The 22,308-nt window shown below is 39.7% G+C and overlaps 1 protein-coding gene across 1 annotated transcript in view; it reads left to right on the top strand.

The window, feature by feature from the left end:
* LOC145991856 (uncharacterized) overlaps window positions 1-22,308 on the top strand; it is a 40,507-nt gene that overhangs the window by 8,587 nt on the left and 9,612 nt on the right. The window contains exons 4-11 of the mRNA XM_083127896.1: window positions 41-85; window positions 2,961-3,014; window positions 9,257-9,313; window positions 10,081-10,119; window positions 15,795-15,836; window positions 18,058-18,108; window positions 18,253-18,279; window positions 20,699-21,232. Coding sequence (XP_082984022.1) covers window positions 41-85; window positions 2,961-3,014; window positions 9,257-9,313; window positions 10,081-10,119; window positions 15,795-15,836; window positions 18,058-18,108; window positions 18,253-18,279; window positions 20,699-21,232 — 849 coding nt within the window. The remainder of the gene's footprint in view (window positions 1-40; window positions 86-2,960; window positions 3,015-9,256; window positions 9,314-10,080; window positions 10,120-15,794; window positions 15,837-18,057; window positions 18,109-18,252; window positions 18,280-20,698; window positions 21,233-22,308) is intronic.

The following is a 22,308-nucleotide window of genomic DNA, read 5'->3' as shown; positions in this document are numbered from 1 at the left end:
ACATAAATGTTTCTAATGTTGTTCTTTTTCATTGTGGTAGATGAAGAGGAAGTTATGCCGCATAGCGAAAGTAATATAGTGTTCGGTAAGTATACATATTTGTAGTTTTATGTATGTAATTACATACATCATTATTTCCCTTGCAGATTGCGCAAATCAGCTAAATAGGCTATGACAATATGATAATAAACAATAATTCCCCAAATATTATTAAGGCACAATTTGACATTTCTAATGTATAAAGCAGGGTTGTTAAAGGTAAATGAATTTTAAATTAATTCAGTTCCGGTCCAGGAGAGAAAATTAGTAAGCGTAAATGGGTTCTGGACCGTAAAGAACCTTTTTATCTGTAAAGTATTTCAATTCGGTCCAGGAACCTTTTTTCTGAATGAATTTAATTACGGTCCAGGAACCTTTTTCCGGATGAATTTAAATTCGGTCCGAGAACCTTTTTTCCGAATCAGTTTAAATAGGGTTCAAGTTCCGAAACAATACGCAACTTGGATCGAATACGGACCTGACGATAAACAATTATCCACTTGTGAGCATGAAAGATTAATCCAGGTGCTGGCTGTCTCGAGAATCTAAGGTACAAGGTAGAAATGGGCGAAACGCAAACGGTGCAGTTACGTTGCCCGTCTCCATGTAGTCCCATTCTATCGCGCGCGCGTTCCTTCCCTTGGTTGTAGCAACACTTTCCGTCCCTGTTGTTGTGATATCTGCTGGGAACACAGCAGCCTCACGTTACCTCATCGACGGCTCCTATTGGCTGCTGTTCCTGGATCGGATGCCGGAGCAACACGTGACGGATTTGTTTGAACTCAATGTGACGCCACACTAATATAGTCCATTGCGTTATGTACAATGTACAGTAAATCTTCGACAAGGGAGTTTTTGAAAGCGGCCCACGAGAGAACAACAGCGGCATGATTTATTTCCTGCGATACGGTTTCTGCAACCGCAGTGGGACATTCCAGTGCAAACGTACTCGCGGACATTTTTAGATGGTCCACGAAATGTAAATAAATTCAATCCCTGACTGGAAGGGAAAATCAGCAAAACGTAAATGAGTTCTAGATCGAATTTAAATTCGGTCCAGGAACCTTTTTTCAATGTAACAATACGCAACTTGGACCGAATTTAAATTGTGCGAGAAAAAAGCTTCCGGTCCTGCATCGGAACCCAATAGAACCCATTAGAATTTATGGGTGCGTGTACCTTTAACAACCCTGGTAAGAAGTGTTAAACAAGAAAGAGCATAGTTTTTCAAATATATTATGTAATGTCGGTGAAGGCTTATTGATCGAATTGTTGTGTTAAGTCCACTTTATGCACAGAAAGGCTAATGCAGACTGGACTACAGATTGAAGTGGGATCCGAACTGCTGTGCCATGTGCCTCCAATTATGTCGTAATGTCGGTGCAGGAAAGGAACGGGGAAAAAATGTGGTTTCACTTTCACCGAAGGTTTTTTTTTTTTCAAAAATTTTTCATATTATTATAATAAGTGTGTTTGTACAGGGTGGCTCAATAAATCACTTAACACCCTCAGTACAACGCCACTGCGGCATGGAATGTGAAAATGGCGATGACCAATCATTGCCTGGCCAAGGGGGAACCATACTGACGCCACCCACACGGTCGGCGGCCATCTTGATGTCCGCCATCTTGAATTCAACTTCAGAATTTTAAATGGGAAGGGGGTCGTGCGACATATCAAAATGGGCTAGAATTTCAAGAGAAATGCAATGGTGAAGGTTTTTTCGACGTATCTTTAACCAGTAAAAAGTTATGACTGAATTCTTGTACCAATTTGCTCCTTTTCGAGGTGTTAGAAAAATGCCTTAAATGCCCATCGGTAATGCATCGAGATCAAAGTGACGTCTAGGGAGAGAAGTTCGCATGCCATTGCACACGATTTTAATCGGATACATCCATGAAGAGCTGCGCATTATAAATGGTTGTCGCGAACAATTTACAGTGTGACGCTTCCATTGAATGAAAAGTCCTTCACAGTGACAAGGCTAATGTTTATGTTCAGAAGGAAGTTTATAAGCAGAATATGTGACCCTTGTCATCTGATAACTAACTTTGGACAAAAACAGGTTCATAACGTTCCCATAAGTGTTCTGGTGTCCTTCCCTGTTGAAAAAAACTCTGTAAAAAGTACCTTCTTCCACAAGCAAGGATGAAAAAACCTGTTTATTTAACAAATCCAAGTAGCCCTAAGCATTTAAGGTTCCGTTGATGGAAAATTGACTAACCAATCGTGTTCCACACAGCACGCCACACCATTAACTTACCAACACTAACCATTCAGCTTTGATCTGTCGAAAATGGGTTATCAGATAAAAGCATCGAATATTCTGTTTATCCTTATGAACATAAACATTAGCCTTGTCACTGTGAAGGACTTTTCATTCAATGGAAGCGTCATACTGTAAATTGTTCGCGACAACCATTTATAATGCGCAGCTCTTCATGGATGTATCCGATTAAAATCGTGTGCAATGGCATGCGAACTTCTCTCCCTGGAAGTCACTTTGATCTCGATGCATTACCGATGCGCTAAACAAACTTTAAGGCATTTTTCTAACACCTCGAAAAGGAGCAAATTGGTACAAGAAGTCAGTCATAACTTTTTACTGGTTAAAGATACGTCGAAAAAACCTTCACCATTGCATTTCTCGTGAAATTCTAGCCCATTTTGATATGTCGCACGACCCCCTTCCCATTTAAAATTCTGAAGTTGAATTCAAGATGGCGGACATCAAGATGGCCGCCGACCGTGTGGGTGGCGTCAATGTGGTTCCCCCTTGGCCAGGCAATGATTGGTCATCGCCATTTTCACATTCCATGCCGCAGTGGCCTTGTACTGAGGGTGTTAAGTGACTTATTGAGCCACCCTGTACTCTTAAATACTTGCATTTTCCATTTTAACGTTATTATCTTTTACAACAGAGCATAGTCCTTACTACAGGCCAGTGAATGACGTGAAATATCAAAAGAGGAAAGGTAGGCTAAGTATGAGCAATTTTTCGTATAAAGAACAGAAAATGTACAAGTAACCAGAGTAAGGCATACTTTCTGAAGATATTAATAAAAAAAGTAAAAAAAGGTAAAGTGTTCCCCTGTGCATAGCACCACGCCATGAAGGCGTATAGGGGGTGTGGGGGTAACGCCCCACACTTTCTTGATCCGGTCGTGAGTGGGGGTGATGTGATCAGCATCACGCCCCTGACCGCCTTTACCCCCCAGGGTTTGCCCCAGGTACCCATGTTATTCGACGCTGGGTAGGCGCCGGGGCCGCTTCCACCGTTAGAAAAGTTCCCGGATTTGAACCGGCCGGGGATCGAACCCGGGACCTTGAGCATGGTAGTCAGACGCGTTACCGACTTTTTTTTTTTTTTTTTTTTTTTTTTTTTTTTTTTACTATTCTGTTTACATCTATGGATAGTTTTCTTTCATGTTTTGATACAATTACATTACATCAAGATATTTACCAAAATATTGTGACAATCTGACATTTTGTTTTTTTGATTGTTTCCATCTAGATCTTTTAAGATACATTGTATATAGGGTAATATTTGGTTCAAACTTTTTGCTGTATATATAGTATATTGTATGTGCTATTAGCCACACAATGGCATTTTGTTTCTTCACAGGGAAATGTTTGAAGTCTGGTAATATACATATTTTTGCTTGAAAGCATTGTGGCGATATACGACATATTTTGGCAAGGCACATAATGAGAAAGGCCCAAATTTCTGAGATTCCTTTACATGTAGTGAGGCGATGTTCATTTGTATCCACCTCTCCACATTGTTTACACTCATTTGTTGGTAATCGTTTTATTTCATTTAATCGAACATTTGTTGGAACTAGATCATGCACCAGGGTATACCACAAACTTCGTATGTCCGTGTCAAGGAACGGCTTGTGGAGATTTTGCCATACATTTGACCAAATAACATTAGGAAATTTTTTCTCTATTCGACTCTGCTGCAAGCTAATGTGTCGTTGAAAATGTTCATACAAATATTTTGACAAAGTATTCTCCTTCAAATCCATGGGAAACTCCACATAACTCCATTCTTGTACAAATATTCGTACATACATAGAATTCTTTGTTAGTCGAGACAAGTTGGGTGGATTTTGTGGTGGAAACGTATCGGTATATATACGCAACCACATTGATGTAATCGACCCTTCAGTTAAGTACAATTTATAATTTCTAGCTAAAAATAGCGACTTACATTTATTTTCAATATTCCATAGTTCTAAACCACCTGTCATTTGTGTTTGACACATGATCGGGAAAGGTACCCGAAAAAAATGTCCATACCACATGAACCATCCCACAGCAGACTTTATTTGTCGGAGATATTGCTGTGTGATTGGCAACACTTGCGCGACATAATTTATTTTGCTAAAAATAAAAGTGTGTAGGAACCAAACACGCTGAATTAAGTTGAGTTGTCTTCCTCTCATTTGATAGCACTGTAACCTGATTTCGCTTACTATTTTCGTCCAATTTAGATCCAACATTCTGGATTCGTTACTATGATAAGTGATGCCTAATATTTTAAGTTCGTTCACATATTGTATCCCTATGTCCGGATTGTCTTGTTTCCAGTTGCCAACAGGTAAAGCCTTTGATTTTGTCATGTTTACTTCCGCTCCGCTGGCAGAACAATACAAACACATTGCATTTAGTATATTTTGGAGCTGGTTCATTGTTGTTACACAAGCTGATAAATCGTCTGCGAATGTAAACACTTGCGTTTCAAGGAAAGCACTCGCTGCCGGCGGGGCTCGGCACTGAATATATCGTAGTAGCGGGTCCAAGGTCAAAGCGAAGAGAAGCATACTCAAGGGGCACCCCTGGCGAATGGATCTCGTCACGTGTATTGCAGGAGTCACGAATCCATTGATAAGAAGACGGGAAGTTGCCTTTCTATAGAAACTTTGCAAAACAGATATAAAGTCTTCACTGAAGCGATAGGCTCGAAGTACTTCAAACAAATATTGGTGAATTACAAGGTCAAAAGCTTTTGTAAAGTCAAAGGATAGTATACAAGCTGATGTTTGTTGCATTTCATAATAAGACATGATATCACGTATACCCGCCACCGTTGAAAATATATTTTGAGTTTTACTGACACATGTTTGCCGTTCACTGAGTAAGGAAGATAATATAGGTTTCAGTCTATTAGCCAAAATTTTTGCCATAATCTTATAATCACAGTTTAACAAAGTAATGGGCCTAAAGTCAGTAACTGCACTCGGCCGCGTTTTTTTGGCAATCAGTACAATTATACCTTCATTTTGAAGCACGCATTTGTTTCGAAATGCATCTTGTATTATCATGACCAATTCATGTTTTATAATATCAAAAAACCGTATATAAAATTGATAGCCTATGCCATCATTCCCAGGAGTGCGCTTAACGTTACAAGTACGCAGTGCCTCATACACCTCCTCGACGGTGACGTCACTATCTAACAAAGTTCTGTCTTCATCCGTTAAAATTTTATTTACCGATGTGAGCAATTGTTGTACAGCCAATTGATCTACTTCTTTACCAGTATACAAATTATTATAATACTTGTAAAACGCTTGTGATATACCTTGTTGGGTTCTAAGTGTATCTTCGCCGGAATCGACAATATTATTTATCAATAGAGCTCTCTTTTGTTTTTGTGTTTGTACATAGTGAAATAGAGAGGTTCGTTCATCTTGCAAAGATGACGCATGCGTAGCTCTTATCTTTATACCCTCCAAGTGATACCGTTGCAACGTAAGGATTTGTGCTTTGTATTTTTGTATCTGTGGATAATGTTCGGTGACATCAGGTCGCATACATAACTCATGTAAACATTTGTAATAGAAGTTCAACATTAAGTTCCGGTCACGTGCACTCTCTTTCCCTAGCCATTGAAAATAGGATTTAATTCGAGGTTTTACGTATTTTACCCACCACGTATTGTAATCAGTATAGTGTTTTTGTTGCCGGCACCAATACTTCCATTTTTCTTCAAACATATCATTCACATTAGGTTGTTGAAGTAGGGCAGAGTTCATTTTCCAATAGGACGGACCCCAAACTAATTTAGATTCTTGTAGATTAATACTCATTCTGATTGCTATATGATCTGAAAAAGGTACCGGCAAAGCATCTATTGTCGTCACATATTTTATATTATGACCAAGTGTATAGAATCTGTCCAATCGCGAACCTGCTTTGTTATTGAAATAGGTAAACACTACATCCTTTCGTTTTTCGGTCCAGATGTCCTTCAGCTGTAAGTCGTTGATTAAGGTCGTTAATGCTAAACTATTTTGAAACTTGCCTACACAATCACACGATCGCAGCACCTGATTAAAATCACCACCTAGGATTATACACGAATCATTATTTGGGAGTAAGTATACCAGCTCATTTTGGTAAAATTGTTCCCTTTTCCATCTGTTTTGCTGTCCGGAGGGGGCGTAGATATTAACAAAAGTATAACGTTGACTTTGAAAGCTGATTCCCCTCCCATCAACTAATTTCTTGACATTTTTTATTTCTATCCCACTTCTGATTAAAATTGCCGTCCCTCTCCCGCTTGTTCCCAAATTTACAATCGCCTCGTACCCATATATGAAGTTAAATTCCACAAAACATACTTCTTGCAAATATAGAATGTCAATCGAATGTATTCGGACAAAGTCCGCAAGCACTTTGCATTTTACTGGCGTCAGGATCCCATTGATATTAAGGGTACAAAGACGCGTGCTGTAATTCATGCACAAAAAGATATTATATAAAACTGTATATAAGGATACCACGTAGATGTACATTTTTGGTGCTCAATTTGACGAAAGTAAGTATTTGTCCTAAGTGGTTTTCGGAATGACAATAATCGATCTTGTGCATGACACAATTTGCACTATTTTTTCTACCTGTTCTTATATCTATATTCATGTTGTAACTCACTAACATGTAATATGGAACCTTATGCTGTACACACTGGGAAAGTAACAAATTTTTGTCTCGCACTACACCCGGAAATCATTCTCATCTCAAAAGATAAACAAACATTTCTCCTTACACTAACTATAACACTACCACACGCATCATTAATTTTCATGAGTAATTATTTTTTCACTAGCACTAACACTAGCACCTAGATTAGTAACACTTTGGGACCGGGTAATTCGCACTGGGGAGGGAGAGAGGGGGCGTTGGTCATCAATCTTCTTGGTCGGTGGGTTGATTTCCGCATCCCTTTGAGAACTTTTCTTGCGCTTCTGCTTTGTCAACTGCTTCTGCTGTCCTTCCATGGATAGCTTCCTTCTGGTAGCATCCTTCAACGGGGCCCTTGGAACAGCAACAGGCTTCACATGACTTGGGACTTCATCTGGAGCCAGCTGGATATCAGAATTGTCATGCACATTCATCTGGTCTTCACACTTGATTTGGTGGACACCCTCTGGTAGATCTTCATGTAGTTCCATTTGTACAGTTTCTTCCCGTTCTACTTCATCAGCCCATAACAGTGAATTTTGCATGGTTTCGTCCGTCGCTTTTTTCCCCGAAAATGTTACCACTGCAGGATCGTCTTTCGGTGCGTTCTCAGTTGACGCTGTTGGTACATCACCCTCTGTCTTCTGACTCAATGTCGTTCTGGTGGGTATTGGCAACACTGTGGGTCGAGAGTCCAATTGTGTTTCTTGGACAGTGAGTTGCGTTGGTGGTCGATTTACACGTTGTGCATAAGTGCTAGGTTCCTGGTTATTCATAGATGTGCCCGCTTGGGCTGCGGTTGAACTTGCTACGGTAGGAGTAGTGCGTCGTCGTCTTTGGGGACACATGGCTGCTGCGTGTGTCAATTCGTCACAGATCTTGCAAGACGGCTGCTGCCCATAATATGTGACCCAATATCTCGCACCTTGGATCGTGACGTAAGACGGTATTGACTGCTTCAATACCATCCTCAACACTTTTATGCCCGTGCGGGTACGATAGATATGTTCCTGCGAGTAAGTCTCGTCGTCTATAGACTCTATTTCTCCATATTTTATGAGTACCGCAGCTAATGCCTCATCCGTAACTTCCATCGGGATGACATGTAGTCGCACCATTGTTGTTATTCTGTCCGCCCATTCCAGTCGTACATCATGATCACCATCCTCATCACGAAACACCAACATTCGTCCACACTTCCGTATTATTTGCTCACCTAACAGGTGTGATACCAGTTTTATGTATACACACTTACGAAAATGGTCAATTTCAATGCTTAGAACCTGGTCTTCGGTGAGAGCCAGCGTTTCACTAATCCAACGGTGTAAATTCACTGACGTGGGTCTCTTTTGAGCACTCGAAAAGGACAATTTTAACGTGTTAACACGACGTGTTTCCATTATACAACAGTCCGAATTACTTCTATTTGACTCGTAAACTAATATTCCTTTCTACTCACCAGGACACGGCCTCGTTCGAACCAAGCTGCAAGCACCACGCGAAACAATGTTTCTCGTACGGCTGCTTCCGCGAGACTACTATTTGCGACTGAGCCACCGCGGACACGAAGATATATTAATAATATAAATTAAATAAAAACTTTGAGGTTTCCTTTTCTATCGGCATTAAAGTTCAACTGTTTATATTTGCAATATTGTACGGTTCTTTTTTTAGAGACTTCCTGTAAAATACGCTGAAATTCCTACATCTTACACTCTATTCCGAGAAACAAATCTTGCATTGTGTATTGGCTAAGTTTTAACGTTTCCATAGTAACTGCAATTATACACAATGTAGTGGATTCGCTGATAATCTTCTGGAAACATATATTCAGAATTATCACTAAGTTAGAATAATTACTTTCTAATAGCATTCCTAAACCTAATCTTACATTAATGTTCAGTTTAGAAAACTAAAAAATAATTTGGTTTCTCTGAATTTCTATACCAAATTTTTAAAATGTTACTGTAAATCTCAGGATTGTTGGATACTTTTCTGGCTACAAATAGAGTCTTACCATATAAATTTTATTTTTGAGTACTGAAATTCAATTCTTTTTGTTAAATATATTCATGAAAATTATGTTGAGTTGGTTTTTTAAGTCCACTTTATGCGCAATAAGGCTAATCGGGACTGGACCTACAGTTTATAGTTTGATATCCGAGGCCACCAAGGCGACGACGCTACCACTGCGCCATCGGGGAGACCCCTTATGAAAATTATGTAACACGATCTTCTTATGCAGATTACCTGTCGAGAGGACACGGCAACTATTTTCCTGGAGGCCGTACAAAGGGAAAAGGTAAGCTACATGTAGCCCCGTGCACATAAATAACCTATTATAAATACGTTAGTCTGACTTTAACTTGTGTCATTGTTATTCTACGTCGATATTGTGCAACTTTTCGCTGATCGCGACGATGAGAACAAGTGATGATTACATGAAAGTGATAAAGGGACACTCACAAAGAACACCCCATGCCCAGTTCGGGATTCAAACCCGCGATGGTATTGTGCCGCCCTTCTTGGTGAAGTGGTCGAATCCTGGTCAAGGCATGGATGCATGTATCGTTGTGTTTGGCGCACCATCCATTTCATCGCTGCATCTTCATCGTCGCTCTCAAACTGCAAGACATGTACTTGCGTGGGATAAGCTACGACATGAGAAATTATATTGCTAGATAGCCTGTATTACTTCAAATGATCATTTGACATTTCTTTTTTTTTAAATAACCATTTGGTACACCTATACCACATACTATCGCAATTCGTATAAACGACCAAGTCACAGAATGTAAACCTATTTCTTCAAATCAGGCCTCGTTTCTTAAAACATTTAGCCATCTCCAATCCTGAGGATTGAGTGAATGTTGAGAGCCCGTGTCATATTAACTTTGGGTGTTGAAAAAAATCAAAAGAAGATTGTGAATTATTAATAATCAATTAGCATTATGTAACTTATTATTAATCAATTAGCATGATGTAACATAGCTATATTTCATGAAAAAACACATGAGAGGTTACTCATGGGTTAATGGGGGCCATGGCTCCCCCGTCAACTTTTTGCAGGCCATTATCTGCCACAACTGAAGGCGTACGGATATCCAGGTAAATCATTTTTATTGATTTTTAGTTTGAAGACATAGTGATTTATGCAAGAGTGATTCTCATAGTTTACAAAAGTAAATGTTCATTTGAAATACCTGAAAAATATTTCCGGTGACAAGATATTTGTTAAACAGCCAAAAAAGAAATGATTTTTACGATTAAACTACCTAAATAACTCTGTGGTATTCCTAAACCCACAGGATTATCTTAATGTTGTAATTCCACCTTCTTGTCGACCTTCCTAAAGGTCTCTTGCCGTAAAGCTTCCCATCAAGGATCGTCTAACTCTGCCTCTACCATGCCATACGTGGTACATGGCCTGCCCACAGAAATCTTCTTGGTTTATTTATTCTAATAATATAAAGGGATACAGGTAGATGGCGCAGTTAGGTATTTTGTAATCCTTTCCACTCACCAGAGACTTCATCTCATTTAGTTCCAAATATCTTTCACAAGATTACATTTTTAAAAAATCTTAATTAATTTTTTGGTGTTAGCGAAGAGAGCTTAAATTAAATTTGTTTCGTTTGTTTAGTATTACCAAGTAATTGAGTCAAAAATTAGTAAAGTGTATTTTTCCTTGTGGGTACAGAGATTCTGGACCAATATTTCTCTTTTTTCAGTTCTGTCGTTCATTTGCAAAACCTGTTAAATGCATCATAAACGGAACGGAGGAAATCGGCGAAAACATTTTACGGCTGTCACACAATGCACATTAAGGGGATGAGGGACGATTTCGCACCAGTTGTGCATTTATTTCAATATCGTCCGAATGGGCAATTCTACTGAGGAAAAAAGCTGGTGTTCAATAGAGTATGAATTTCTCCTCATGTTGCGAGTGAAAGCGTTTTTTAAAGTTGATTATTAAGCTAGATACGATGTTTGAAAAATATGATGAATAAGAATTTTCAGAAATCCATGTATTCCTTATGGGGAATCAACTTCAAGTTACGGTTAATCAAATGGAAGTTTCGACTTTTCCGCCTGTCAATTACTACTTCAGTCTGTCCTTTTTCCGTTGATATATTTTTCTATGGAATCGGAAGTTTGATATTCCCAAGAGAACAAATAAAATAATACTTCCATAAGAGCAAAGTATTTCTCCTTGCCTCCTAGAGCCATCCTGGCAGTGTTGCCAAACCTAATGCACATAAAAGAGCTAAATTTCACCGTAAACGGAGTAGAAACTTTCAAGGAGCTAGATTTACGAAACTGTATAAAGTGCCTCCTCGGGTAATTTTAAGTGTCAAATGAGTGGGGGTGTGGTTGGGGAAGGGGCGCTGTTATTACCGTTAGCTTTAAAGTGTTTGCAATTTATTCTTAGTTTTCACCGTCTAGATCCGGCGGCATCACCCATCTCAATAATCCTCCAATGGTCGTATGAAATCGAAAATAAAGTATTCGCGGATAAAAATATATCGTCCTCTTCACGTCAGCCAAGGCGCTATAAAGAAAAGTAGCTGGGGATGTAAGAGGGGGTGGGGCAACGCAACAAATAAAACAATATCACGTCACGTGCAAAATGTATACTTATGACAGAAGTTGTCTATGTAAGCCGGAACCAGTGATGGTATCATAGTGGGGCAGGGGGGCGGGTGCCATAGTTTACAGCCAAACAAGTGCACGAAAGAGCCAGATCTGGCTCCAAGAGAGCGAAGCTGGCAACAGTGATCGGCAGCTGCCGAAGAGAGAAGGAAGTAGGGGACATTGTCCCTCTCCCCCTTAATATTTTTTTTTGTTAAAGGCACAAAAAAATCGAGAGTTGATTGTTAAAATCTGTATAATCTCACTCAAACTGTTTCTTTTTTTTAAAACTTTAGTTTACACGTAACTGGTTTTGCAAGTGTAACGCAAATTAGACAGGTTTGGCTAGTTGACGTTCGGCCATCTTGCGAACGTACCCACTTGCAAAACCTGACAAATGCATCATACACGTTCAATACCTGCTAAATTAATATGTTTACAATAATATTACAACCTAAAGCTTGTATCCTCTCACAGGCATTTCTAGTAAATGTTAATAATTATGCAAAAAAAAGCCATTCAAAAAAGAAGATTTGGTACATTTTTGTTATTGAATCTGAGAAATTGTGCACAAAGCTTACGAACAAAAAGAAAATTACAGCATTATTCCGAAACGTCGGTATCCTGGTTGGTATCGTCTGCAACTCCCAGGCGTTCTTGTTCTTGAAAGATATCCCAGAAAAATATCAGGTTTTCATAGTCTTCCCATTGATCTCCGTAGTGTTTCTTCAATAGTTTTTTCATGTCTTCGGCCTTCTTCGGTTTCAGCGCGACACCTTTGGGGATAAGAGTTGGTAGGTTCTGGTTCTTGAAACTCATTCCTCTTTTATTTAAGGATTTGGGCTTCCCGCCTTCGAAGTTATAGAAAGGTTCGCCTTGTACTAGGCACGCATTCTTGTTCTTGGTTTTGGTGATGATAATTTCATTTTTTGCCTTCTGGAACTTAAAAAGGCAGTTCCCTGGTCCTTTAATCTGTCCGTCTGCGTACGTCTTCCAGTCTCGAACAGGGCAACCTTCTCCTCCCAGGCGGATGACGGTCGCGTGCTTTTTCATGAGGTCCATGTAGACTTCTGGCTTCTCAATCACGTCACTTTTCCGGAACTCTCGATCTAAATTTCCGAATGCGGGAGGAATGATATAGTGGCCCACAATAGGAAACCAAATTTGAATTTCATTAATTGTAGTGGCAGCCTCGTTCAGAAACCAGTGCATCAACGTGCCTATTACAGTCTTGTTTTTATTTTGCCCCCCGCAACCATCTGCAAACAAGCGGGTCTTCGTTATGTCTTCTAAATTTGCTTGCCGGGAGAGGTTTTGATAGACGGCGGAAGCTGTTTGGTTCGATGCTTTGGCAAAAATCTGTTTCTATCCATGCGTGTGATGTTGTACAGGTACATTTGACGTAGGTAATAGGCAGCTTGATCCAGTAGTTTAGGTAGCATAAGGTTTTTCTAGCAATCGTAGCTGAACGTGAGCGCATCTTCTGCATCTTCTCGCAACCTTTCGTAGAACACGTCAGCTCTCTTTTTGTACGTCATAAGCCGAAGTCTTAGATACACCTTCTCTTCTTCGGTCGTTGTAGTCTCGAATCTTGACTGAAGACTAGCACATGTTGACCAGGCGTCGACACTGGACGCCCCGAAACCGATCTTAAAGTAGTTACAGAATATTCTTCTATAGTACTCACATTGAACCGGAGTTCGCGGGTATTCTCACTTGGACATCTTATGCATCTTTGCAATATTAAGATCTGAGCTCTTGAGTGGTGGGCTTCGAGTGGGATGAATTTGCCTATGTGGTTCTTTACTATTTCTTTTTTCACAGCAAATTTTTCGGATATGCGGTCTTCTCTCTTTTCGGGCTTAATTTCTGGATTGTCCAGAATCTTCGAACCCCAAAGTTGCAGCCTGTCTCATCCTATTTGAAGAATTGAAGTAAACCCATAGAGAAAAAAGCACAACACTGCCTTTAAACCCTGTGAATGTAAAGTTCTGAGATTTTAACAGGTTTTGCATGTTTAGTGCTCCGGGCGGCCATGTTGTGATTGTGATTTAGCTGGGTTTGCACGTGGACTGTTCTTAACAAGTTTTGAAAATGTAGCTATTGAAATTTTGACAGGTTTTGCTAATGGACGTGACTTTCTCATCGACTTTTCAAGCGATTTTACTGGGTTTTGCTGGCAGATAACTTCAGATCTCTGTAGACGACGCTGAGACCTTTCAAACGGTTATAATAACTCATTTTTTAAAAAATTGTCGTTTAACAGGTTTTGCGAGTGGACGACTCAATTGATAAATTCCTTTCGTATTTTGATAACGATAGTTCGCAGTAATATAAAAAAAAATAGATGGGATATATTACTATAAGGCTCATTGACGTAACAAGTAATGCACGTATAGTTCCGGACAAACTTAAAGAAACTTGGAGCAAATGTTCCTTAAAATCTTGATGAGGCGAGTGACCACTTCATGCCCACGTGGGTGTCCTTTCAAGAATTATCAACACCGAACGGACAAGTGGTGGCCACCTGCCAGGTCAAGATTGTGACGAAGATGAGGTCAGAGTTTCTTCAAGTTTGTCCGAAACTGCAGTAGATGACGTAGTTAAGAACAAAGAGAAAACTAGTTACAGCGTGCTCTGTGTTCCTTCTAGGACCCCACTCCCCTTTCCCACCTAATAAAGAATGAATGCGCTCTAGATGACTTCCTTTCAAGTTGAAATGTATTACATAAGTCGAATGGAAACATTAAAAGTTCATCAAAAATTGTAGGGTAGAATGTATATACAGTAGTTCAAATTTACATGAGGTGCCAACTGTTATTTACAAAACGACCTCCAGGTTGCAACACTAATGAAGTGAGCTTCAAAACGCCATTTTAAAGATGGCGTCTCCTACACACACTTGCACCAGTGAAGAGGAGTGGTTTGTTGCCCTCTGGAAACCTAAAACTCACAGAAATGCCTCGGCAAATCAAAATTCAATATCTCTGTGCATGCTTACCACACCAGCAAGTTTACTAATAGAATAGAATAGACTGGTCTTTATTTAAGCAGGCGTGTTTCGGTTCACGGGCCGTTCTTACAACCAACCCTTGTCAGAGATACAATAAATGAATAAAAACATAGAAAGAAAAGCACATTGATCATGAATTCATGATAATACAATAAAGATAATATAAAGATTATACAATAATAAAATGATACACTGAATTGATAAGTATAAAAGATAAGTAATAAGTCTTCAGTAGTTCATTTTGTGTGTGGGGGGGGGAGGATATTAGGTATGCATTGTGTGATATGTAAGTGCAGGTGTAATTGTTTACATATGAAGGTTAATGTAGTTGTTGGGACAATAGTAAGTTCTTTAGTTGTTTCTTAAAACTTTGATGGCAAATAATGTTAGTCAATGGTGCAGGCAGTTTGTTCCATTCCCTTATCCCTGTAACAATGAAGGACTTGTTATATGTGGCTGTTTTATGTTTGGGGATTTCTAGATTGTGTTTCTTGCGGATATTATGTTCGACCGAAGTTCTACGAGAGCAGATCTCAAGTTCGTCAATGGACTCAGTTCGCAGGTACATAGGTGGAAAGGCTTTGGATTGGATTGATTGGATTGATTTGGTGTTTTAAGTCCACTTTATGCACAGTAAGGCTAATCGGGACTGGACCTACAGTTTAAAGTGGGATCCGAACCACAATGTGCCTCCATCGGGAATCGAATCCGAGACCCCTTGATTACAAGTCAACTACGCTGCCATCGGGTGGAAAGGCCTTCGCAGTGGCTCATATTAAGTGAGTGCACGTGGACCCCAAATACTTATTATCCTTAAGATGTACAGGCACAAACTCAAAGTTGAAAATAATATATATAGATCAGCAATAGGTCTGTACTAATATGCAGCAAACATTTGCAACCCTACATACAGAAATCTACTAGATAAGAAACAAAACAAATTACGGTTCTCATTTGACTCTCCTTTGTATAAATGCAGCTCAATGTGGCTATTTTGAAAATAGTGAACCATGCATTATAGCGCCACAAGTCAAACCTCTAGCACAATACATAATGTGTGACTAGTGTCACGTTATTATCATTACATAACTTTGTGGTTCCACTATTCTGACTCGCACGGCAATACACTATTTTTCAGGTGACTATGAAGAGATATTCCCGCCAGAATATTATTATCCAAGTAAGTTCGTTTATTTATTGCGTTGTATTTATTGCATTCGTGAATAGAAAGGGTTGAAGGACGTATTTGGGGGGGTCCAGGTGGTCTGGAACCCCTCCCAACCGAAAGACTTACCAAGTACTAAAAAAAATAATAAAAATGTACTTTTGAGCATCTGTTGTACTACATATAATCGATGGTTATTTATTTCCTATGAACTTGGAAGGCAAGGATTATTACATTGGGATCATACTGTTTTGAAGGACAGTACGAAAGAAGATTTATGCACAGTACTATTTATGATAATAATCATAACATATTAATCAGGAACTTTACTTTTCGTCAACTGGATCTAACATCCTTTATTATTGTTCAATAAATATTCAATTCTTTATCAATTTGACATTAATTCCCTTGTTTTTATACAAATTTTGGCGATCTTAAGTACATGCAAGCTAGATAATGAATTCCTGTTGTTATATCTATGTTCTTATACCATATTTTTATTTAATCATGTTTTAATAAAAATGATATTAATAAATTTACATATTTTAATTAATATATAATATTTAATTGTTTTAATTTAAACATTTATTATTATTATTATCACTACTACTACTGCTACTTATGAGATACTTGGTTCAGTCCACCCCCCTCCCGAAATATGTTTCTAGATACGTGCCTGAAATGGTTGAATCATCTTTAGCCCCATCCCCGTTCTCGGAAGGGTAAAATGTACGGAGACCGAGACCAGCTTGCGAGAATCTAGACTAGAACGAGACGAAACCCTTCAAGACTTTTCCACATGAAACCGAGAACGAGAAAGACCTTTCTAAATCGAGACGCGACCAAGACTTGGTACCTGATTGGATAGACTTGTTAGAAAATATTACTTAAACTAAATTTACCTTGTTATGCTACTTCTTCACAACCAACAATAACCACACCAAATGTATTTCTCAAAGTCAGCCTCTGCTACTACTGTAGGCCCACCTTTTGAAATGACTTGATTCATACAATACCAAAGAAGTTCCACAAGTCAGCTAGCTGGTATTAAATATTAAAAGCAAAAATTCAAAATTCATGGCGTGTTCCTGTGATCAAAAATCTGACAACATCCTCTCTCAATATTTGTCCCAGTCTCCTCACAACACCCTCTTTACCACACGCTGTGTTTCAAAATTTCAAGACAGAGATGTGGAAATACACCCTGTAAAGAAAAAAATAGCGACACTTGCTCGGATATGGTTTTCACAAGATTCATTAACCAACACCCCCAGTTCTTTTCTATTTTCATTTATTTTTGTATGTTTCAATGCAAGAGGCTCCCTCTGGTGATAGATACTCTGCTGCATGGAGGGCGATGAGTGCATCGTGCGATGCGAACTTCCCGCCTGCACAATGCACCTCAAAAGCAACAGAGTAGCACCAGAGGGAGCCTCTTGCATTGAAATATAAAGAAATAAATGGAAATAGAAAAGAACTGGGAGTGTTGAATAAATGTCATCGTTTTCGCAAAACCACCTCCAGTTTCTTCTGCGGTGACAGGAGGCATCACATGACGAGAGGTTTTCCATCGAACGAACATGACCGACGATGCCTCCTGCCTCTCTCACTCCTTCCTATCCGCTCCCTTGCAACGCTTGAGCACCCCTGCATTCGAGAAAGCTCCTTCACAATCACGGCTGGTGGACAAATCCTGCTTTTCTTATTTTTTTAATTCACTTCATAATCCAGTGAAAACCATATCCGAGCAAGTGTAGCAGAGTGTACTTGTAGTTTGTAGCGAAGGCAAAATAGGGAAACTTTTATTTTTCGCTCGGCATCTTGAAATGCTTTGACCGATTTCCAGGTATCGAGCTGCTACACTCTTGTCTCGGGAATCTGTGGAGCAGGCCCAAGCATAACGGTACAAAGGGAGATAAAGCGAGTGGACGGGCAAACCAGTGCGCGCTGCTACAAACAGCTGGTAGCTGCAGCTGTGTTTTTTTTCCCTCCATGCACACACTTTGGTCCAGCCCCCTCGAATCCTACCTGCGCAGAGGACTTGTTTTCTTTCGCTCCCTCCATAGATTCCCGGAACAGCGTGTAGAGAAAGTTTACCCTAAAGTTGTTAAATGTACGGCAGTTATCAAAGTCACGGTATTTTATCTCATATGATTTATTTCGTGTCTCTGTACCGACATGGCAACAATACAAATGAGTGTGTGCAGTTACAATAACGTCAATTATTCTGTTTCAGAAACCTATTATGGTAATTTCCCGAAGAGAGGATATCCAGTGAACTACCGTTGTAAGTCATATATTATTACTAGTGCAATTTATCTTAAAATGTTAGATTGCAGACACTAACTATGTGAGCCTAAATTCATAAATGTCTTGCCGCGGAAAATGAACATGATAACATCAAATCTAACGTTTCCTATTTCTCTTGCAGCTCCATATCATAAGTGGAAACCTCGACGTGAGTATCTAAGAATATTAAAACAAGTTTGAACAATTACATTTACCTACTTAAATCCTCCACTTCCTTCTTTCACTCCACGCATTAAAAATGTTGACAAAGGAAACGTATTGGAGTCAAGATGGCGCTTCATACGATAAACTCTTAAGTTATTTCTGTAGGCATATTTTCAAGAGTTTCAATCTAGTTTACTAAGTGCAATGAAATCACTAAATACTCTTTGGCAAGAAACTTTTTCAGCTGGTTAAATTTTCAGACTGAAGAAATTGAAATTTTGAAATATTACTATGAATGCACGGTTTATTCCTATAAATTTGTTTAAGCATAGAGATTCCAAATGTAATTTACATTATATCAAATAACTCGGACGTGGGTTCTTCTAAAATATCAATTTCAGATATTATATCACTATCACAACAGCACGATTACGAAGTGCAGTGAGGTAATTGAAACAAGCACATTACTATCCACGTAATGTACTAACCCAAACGCTTGTTTCACATTCATTGTCTGTTAATTGTAAAAAAATAACTTAAAAACGTATATTTTTTCTGTACACAAATTCATTCCAATGATAATAACCACATTAATATTCCCAAGGTATACAGGGTGTTTCCGGGCTGATGATACAAACTTTCAGGGATGATGGAGAAGGGTACATGTATCAATTCGAGATAAGGAACACTGGTCCGGAAACGACTTAGTCGAAAGTTATAAGCGAAAATCGGTAGATGAGGATGTATTACTTTTATTGCCTGCAGAAGTTTCACAAGCTGCTACATTCACAACAGTTGTTCAAAGTGGCATCCCCCAGCTTCGCTGCAGGCATGATATCATGGTCCCACAAAGTCCTGGTGTACCCGTTGGAACAACCCCAGGGTCGTTCGAACAATGTCACAGGCAGCGAGAATTCTTGCCAGGAGATCCTCTTCAGTCTCGACAGGTGTCTCGTACACAAGACTTTTCACATGACCCCACAAGAAGAAATCAAATGGAGACGCCACTTTGAACAACTGTTGTGAATGTAGCAGCTTATAAAACTTGTGCAGGTAATAAAAGTATTACATCTTCATACACCGATTTTCGCTTATAACTTTCGACTAACTCTTTTCCGGGCAAGAGTTCCTTGTCTCAAATTGATACATGTGCCCTTCTCCATCATCCCTGAAAGTTTGTATCATCAGCCCGGAAACACCCTGTATAAGAAAGACAATAGCACAGAGGGAAATTACACACACACTGAAATTATGTGTGCCTCGTCAGTCTTTACGGGACTCGAACCGTCACTTCAAATTTTCCGAATACCGTGAATTTTAAAACGAGTCTCATAATACTCATCTTTCCAAGAAAACTTTATCCAGACTAAATGCAAGATAAGCATTTTAGGACAAGGATCTCGGTGCCTTTGACGTATAGGTTTAATGTGGACACAACAAACTTATTAGCCAGTAGGAGTTTAATTTCCAGGGTATACCTCGTGGAAGGAGGCTCTGCTATATCGAGCGATTTCCGAAAAAGGCTGCCCTTATATTCCTTCGTGCGTCTGTGATGCGAACAAGGTTGTGGTGAAGAAATTCTCCTGATTATTGACCATGCAGAAAAGATGATAATATTTCCCACAACCCACCGTGTCAACGGTGAGGTTATGTTCCACAGAAATCGCCTTTATTGGAATTGAGTCTCCTCAGCTCTCCTAACACCCAGAACGTCTTTAACACCCTTGATCTAAATATTCACTCAAGTAACTTAACAAGGTGTCTACCGAAATAACAAATCCATTTTTTGTACTATCTCATGACTTTTTCTTGACCGTAACATTTATCGCCCCTCAATTTAATGAAAAACCCCTACCACAAGGGCGGTTAATATGAAAACTGACACTTTAACAAGAGATTTAGACTTACTTTAATTATTAATGCATGTAAAAAATTAATGCTCCAGACTTCATCCTGGATGGGGAATGTCTAAATCATTTCATTTAATATTTTTACACAAGTTCAGGCATACAAGAATCTAATTATTAAGAAACAAAGTGATCTAATCTTCAACAACAACTCAATACAATTTTAAATTTCCAAATATTCAATTTTATCAAATCCCAGTACAGGTATATAACAATGTAAATTCATTATACTGTAGAAAAAATAGCAAAAATTCTTTACCACAAGCATAATTTCTTGACTTTTTCTTGAACTCACCTGGTCGAGAACCCTGGAGCATCTATTCACTTCGGTCCCTGAAGATGGCTGTCGTTGACTCTCCAAACCCTCAGAAATTCCCCAGAACTATGCTGGTCCATAGCTCCAAGAGACCATTTTTGTTTGTCACTACATAAGTTTTAACTCATGTTTTACCCCAATTTGCTAGAACACATATGTCGAACATTTAAACTATCATCTTTATTCCTCACTCCCTCTAGATGGAAGATATACGCTGCTTGGGCCAAATAGTATATCAAGACCTACCACGCATGTTAACGGGATAGGTGAGGATTCAGGCTACAAAACCTCGTTTGGAACTTTGGAACCTGAGGACACAGACGATCAAGATGCTGGTGGCGTTGACCAGTCCCAAGGGCTCATCACAGGCAACGAAAGTGGGACAGCAAGTACCACTCATAATGGCCCAAGTCCTCCAGAGGGTGCTACAGATGAAGCGAGTTCCACCAGCAGTCTCTCTTCTGAACCAGAGCATGCTGTTGTCCAGGAAGCATCACCACCCGATGGGTCCCCAGGAGGTCAAGCGAAGGCAGAGCGTGGTGCTGATGCTGGATCCACTGGTGTTGGCACCGCTGGTACTGATGGTGGTCCCGGCGGATTGCCTCATGGTTTTCCGAATGGTTTCCGTGGTTTAGGGAACGGTGGTGCGTATGCTGGTTTCCAGCTGCATGGATCCAACATGCCTAGCCGTGGGTATCCTAATGGGGTTGGTGGCAATGCCATCCTCTCAACAGGTGAGTGAAAACGTACCCAACCTTTCTTTTCGTTACTGCATACGGATTTATGTTGTCACGCCTCTCTCTCTCTCTCTCTCTCTCTCTCTCTCTCTCTCTCTCTCTCTCTCTCTCTCTCTCTCTCTCTCTCTCTGCTGTGGCTAAAATGAAAACTAAACATGGAGTCGGCAACGGCTTGTAATAATGATTCATTTTGTTTATTTTACTTCTCTTTTCTGCCACTTTTGGCTAATCGCGAAGATGAATGCTGATTAGATTAATATTGTGATGGACAAAGAACATCCATGTCCAGGCAGGCATTTAAAGCCGGTCACCGATCCGGTTTATGTTATTTTATTTTTAACTTACATTGTACTAGTATAAGGAATGTTAACCTGAACATATTACAGACAGGGCCGGCGATCTAGGTAGGTGCGAGGCCTGGTGCACAATATTTACGGTGATTATAATCAAAAATTTTCAGAAGTCTGAGTAAATCATTTTTTTTCCTTAGCCTGAAGTACAGGTGTCCAATATAATCATAATATAGGAGAGAGAGAGAAAGAGAGAGAGAGAGAGAGAGAGAGAGAGAGAGAGAGAGAAAGAGAGAAGCGAGGGGAGCAAAAGCCGATATCTTCTTCTTCTCTCTCTCTCTTCCATTCCTTCTCTTTCTCTCTCTCTCTCTCTCTCTCAACGGCGTTCGGAAATGAATTGGACAAGCGTTATATAATCCACATTTATTATATTTTACCTGCAATACAAAGATTTACATTACCAGTAAGCTCCCCCTGACTGAATGCACCGCTCCCATTTATCGGGAAGTTTCCTGATGGCTGCGGAGAATCACTCTCTTGGAGTAGAGTTGCACTACTCACGGACAGCGGTCTGGAGTTCTTCATTAGATTGAAGTGCATAATCCGAGGGGGCTAAATCCGGTGAATACGCAGGATGCGGGAGCACCGTAAATCCCATTTTTGCCAATGCCTCCTGTGTTTGGCGGCTCCTATGCGACTTCGCATTGTTATGCTGAAGAATCACCCCCGAGAGCCCATTCTCCTTGCCGCCTCTGCTGAATTCTGCGTCGCAGCTTTCGTAGA

Source organism: Lepisma saccharinum, chromosome 8 (genome assembly GCF_977018435.1).
Source record: "Lepisma saccharinum chromosome 8, izLepSacc3.1, whole genome shotgun sequence".
NCBI lineage: Eukaryota > Metazoa > Arthropoda > Insecta > Zygentoma > Lepismatidae > Lepisma > Lepisma saccharinum.
The sequence above is the reverse complement of the archived record's forward strand: the minus strand, read 5'-3'. Positions and strand labels throughout refer to the sequence as shown.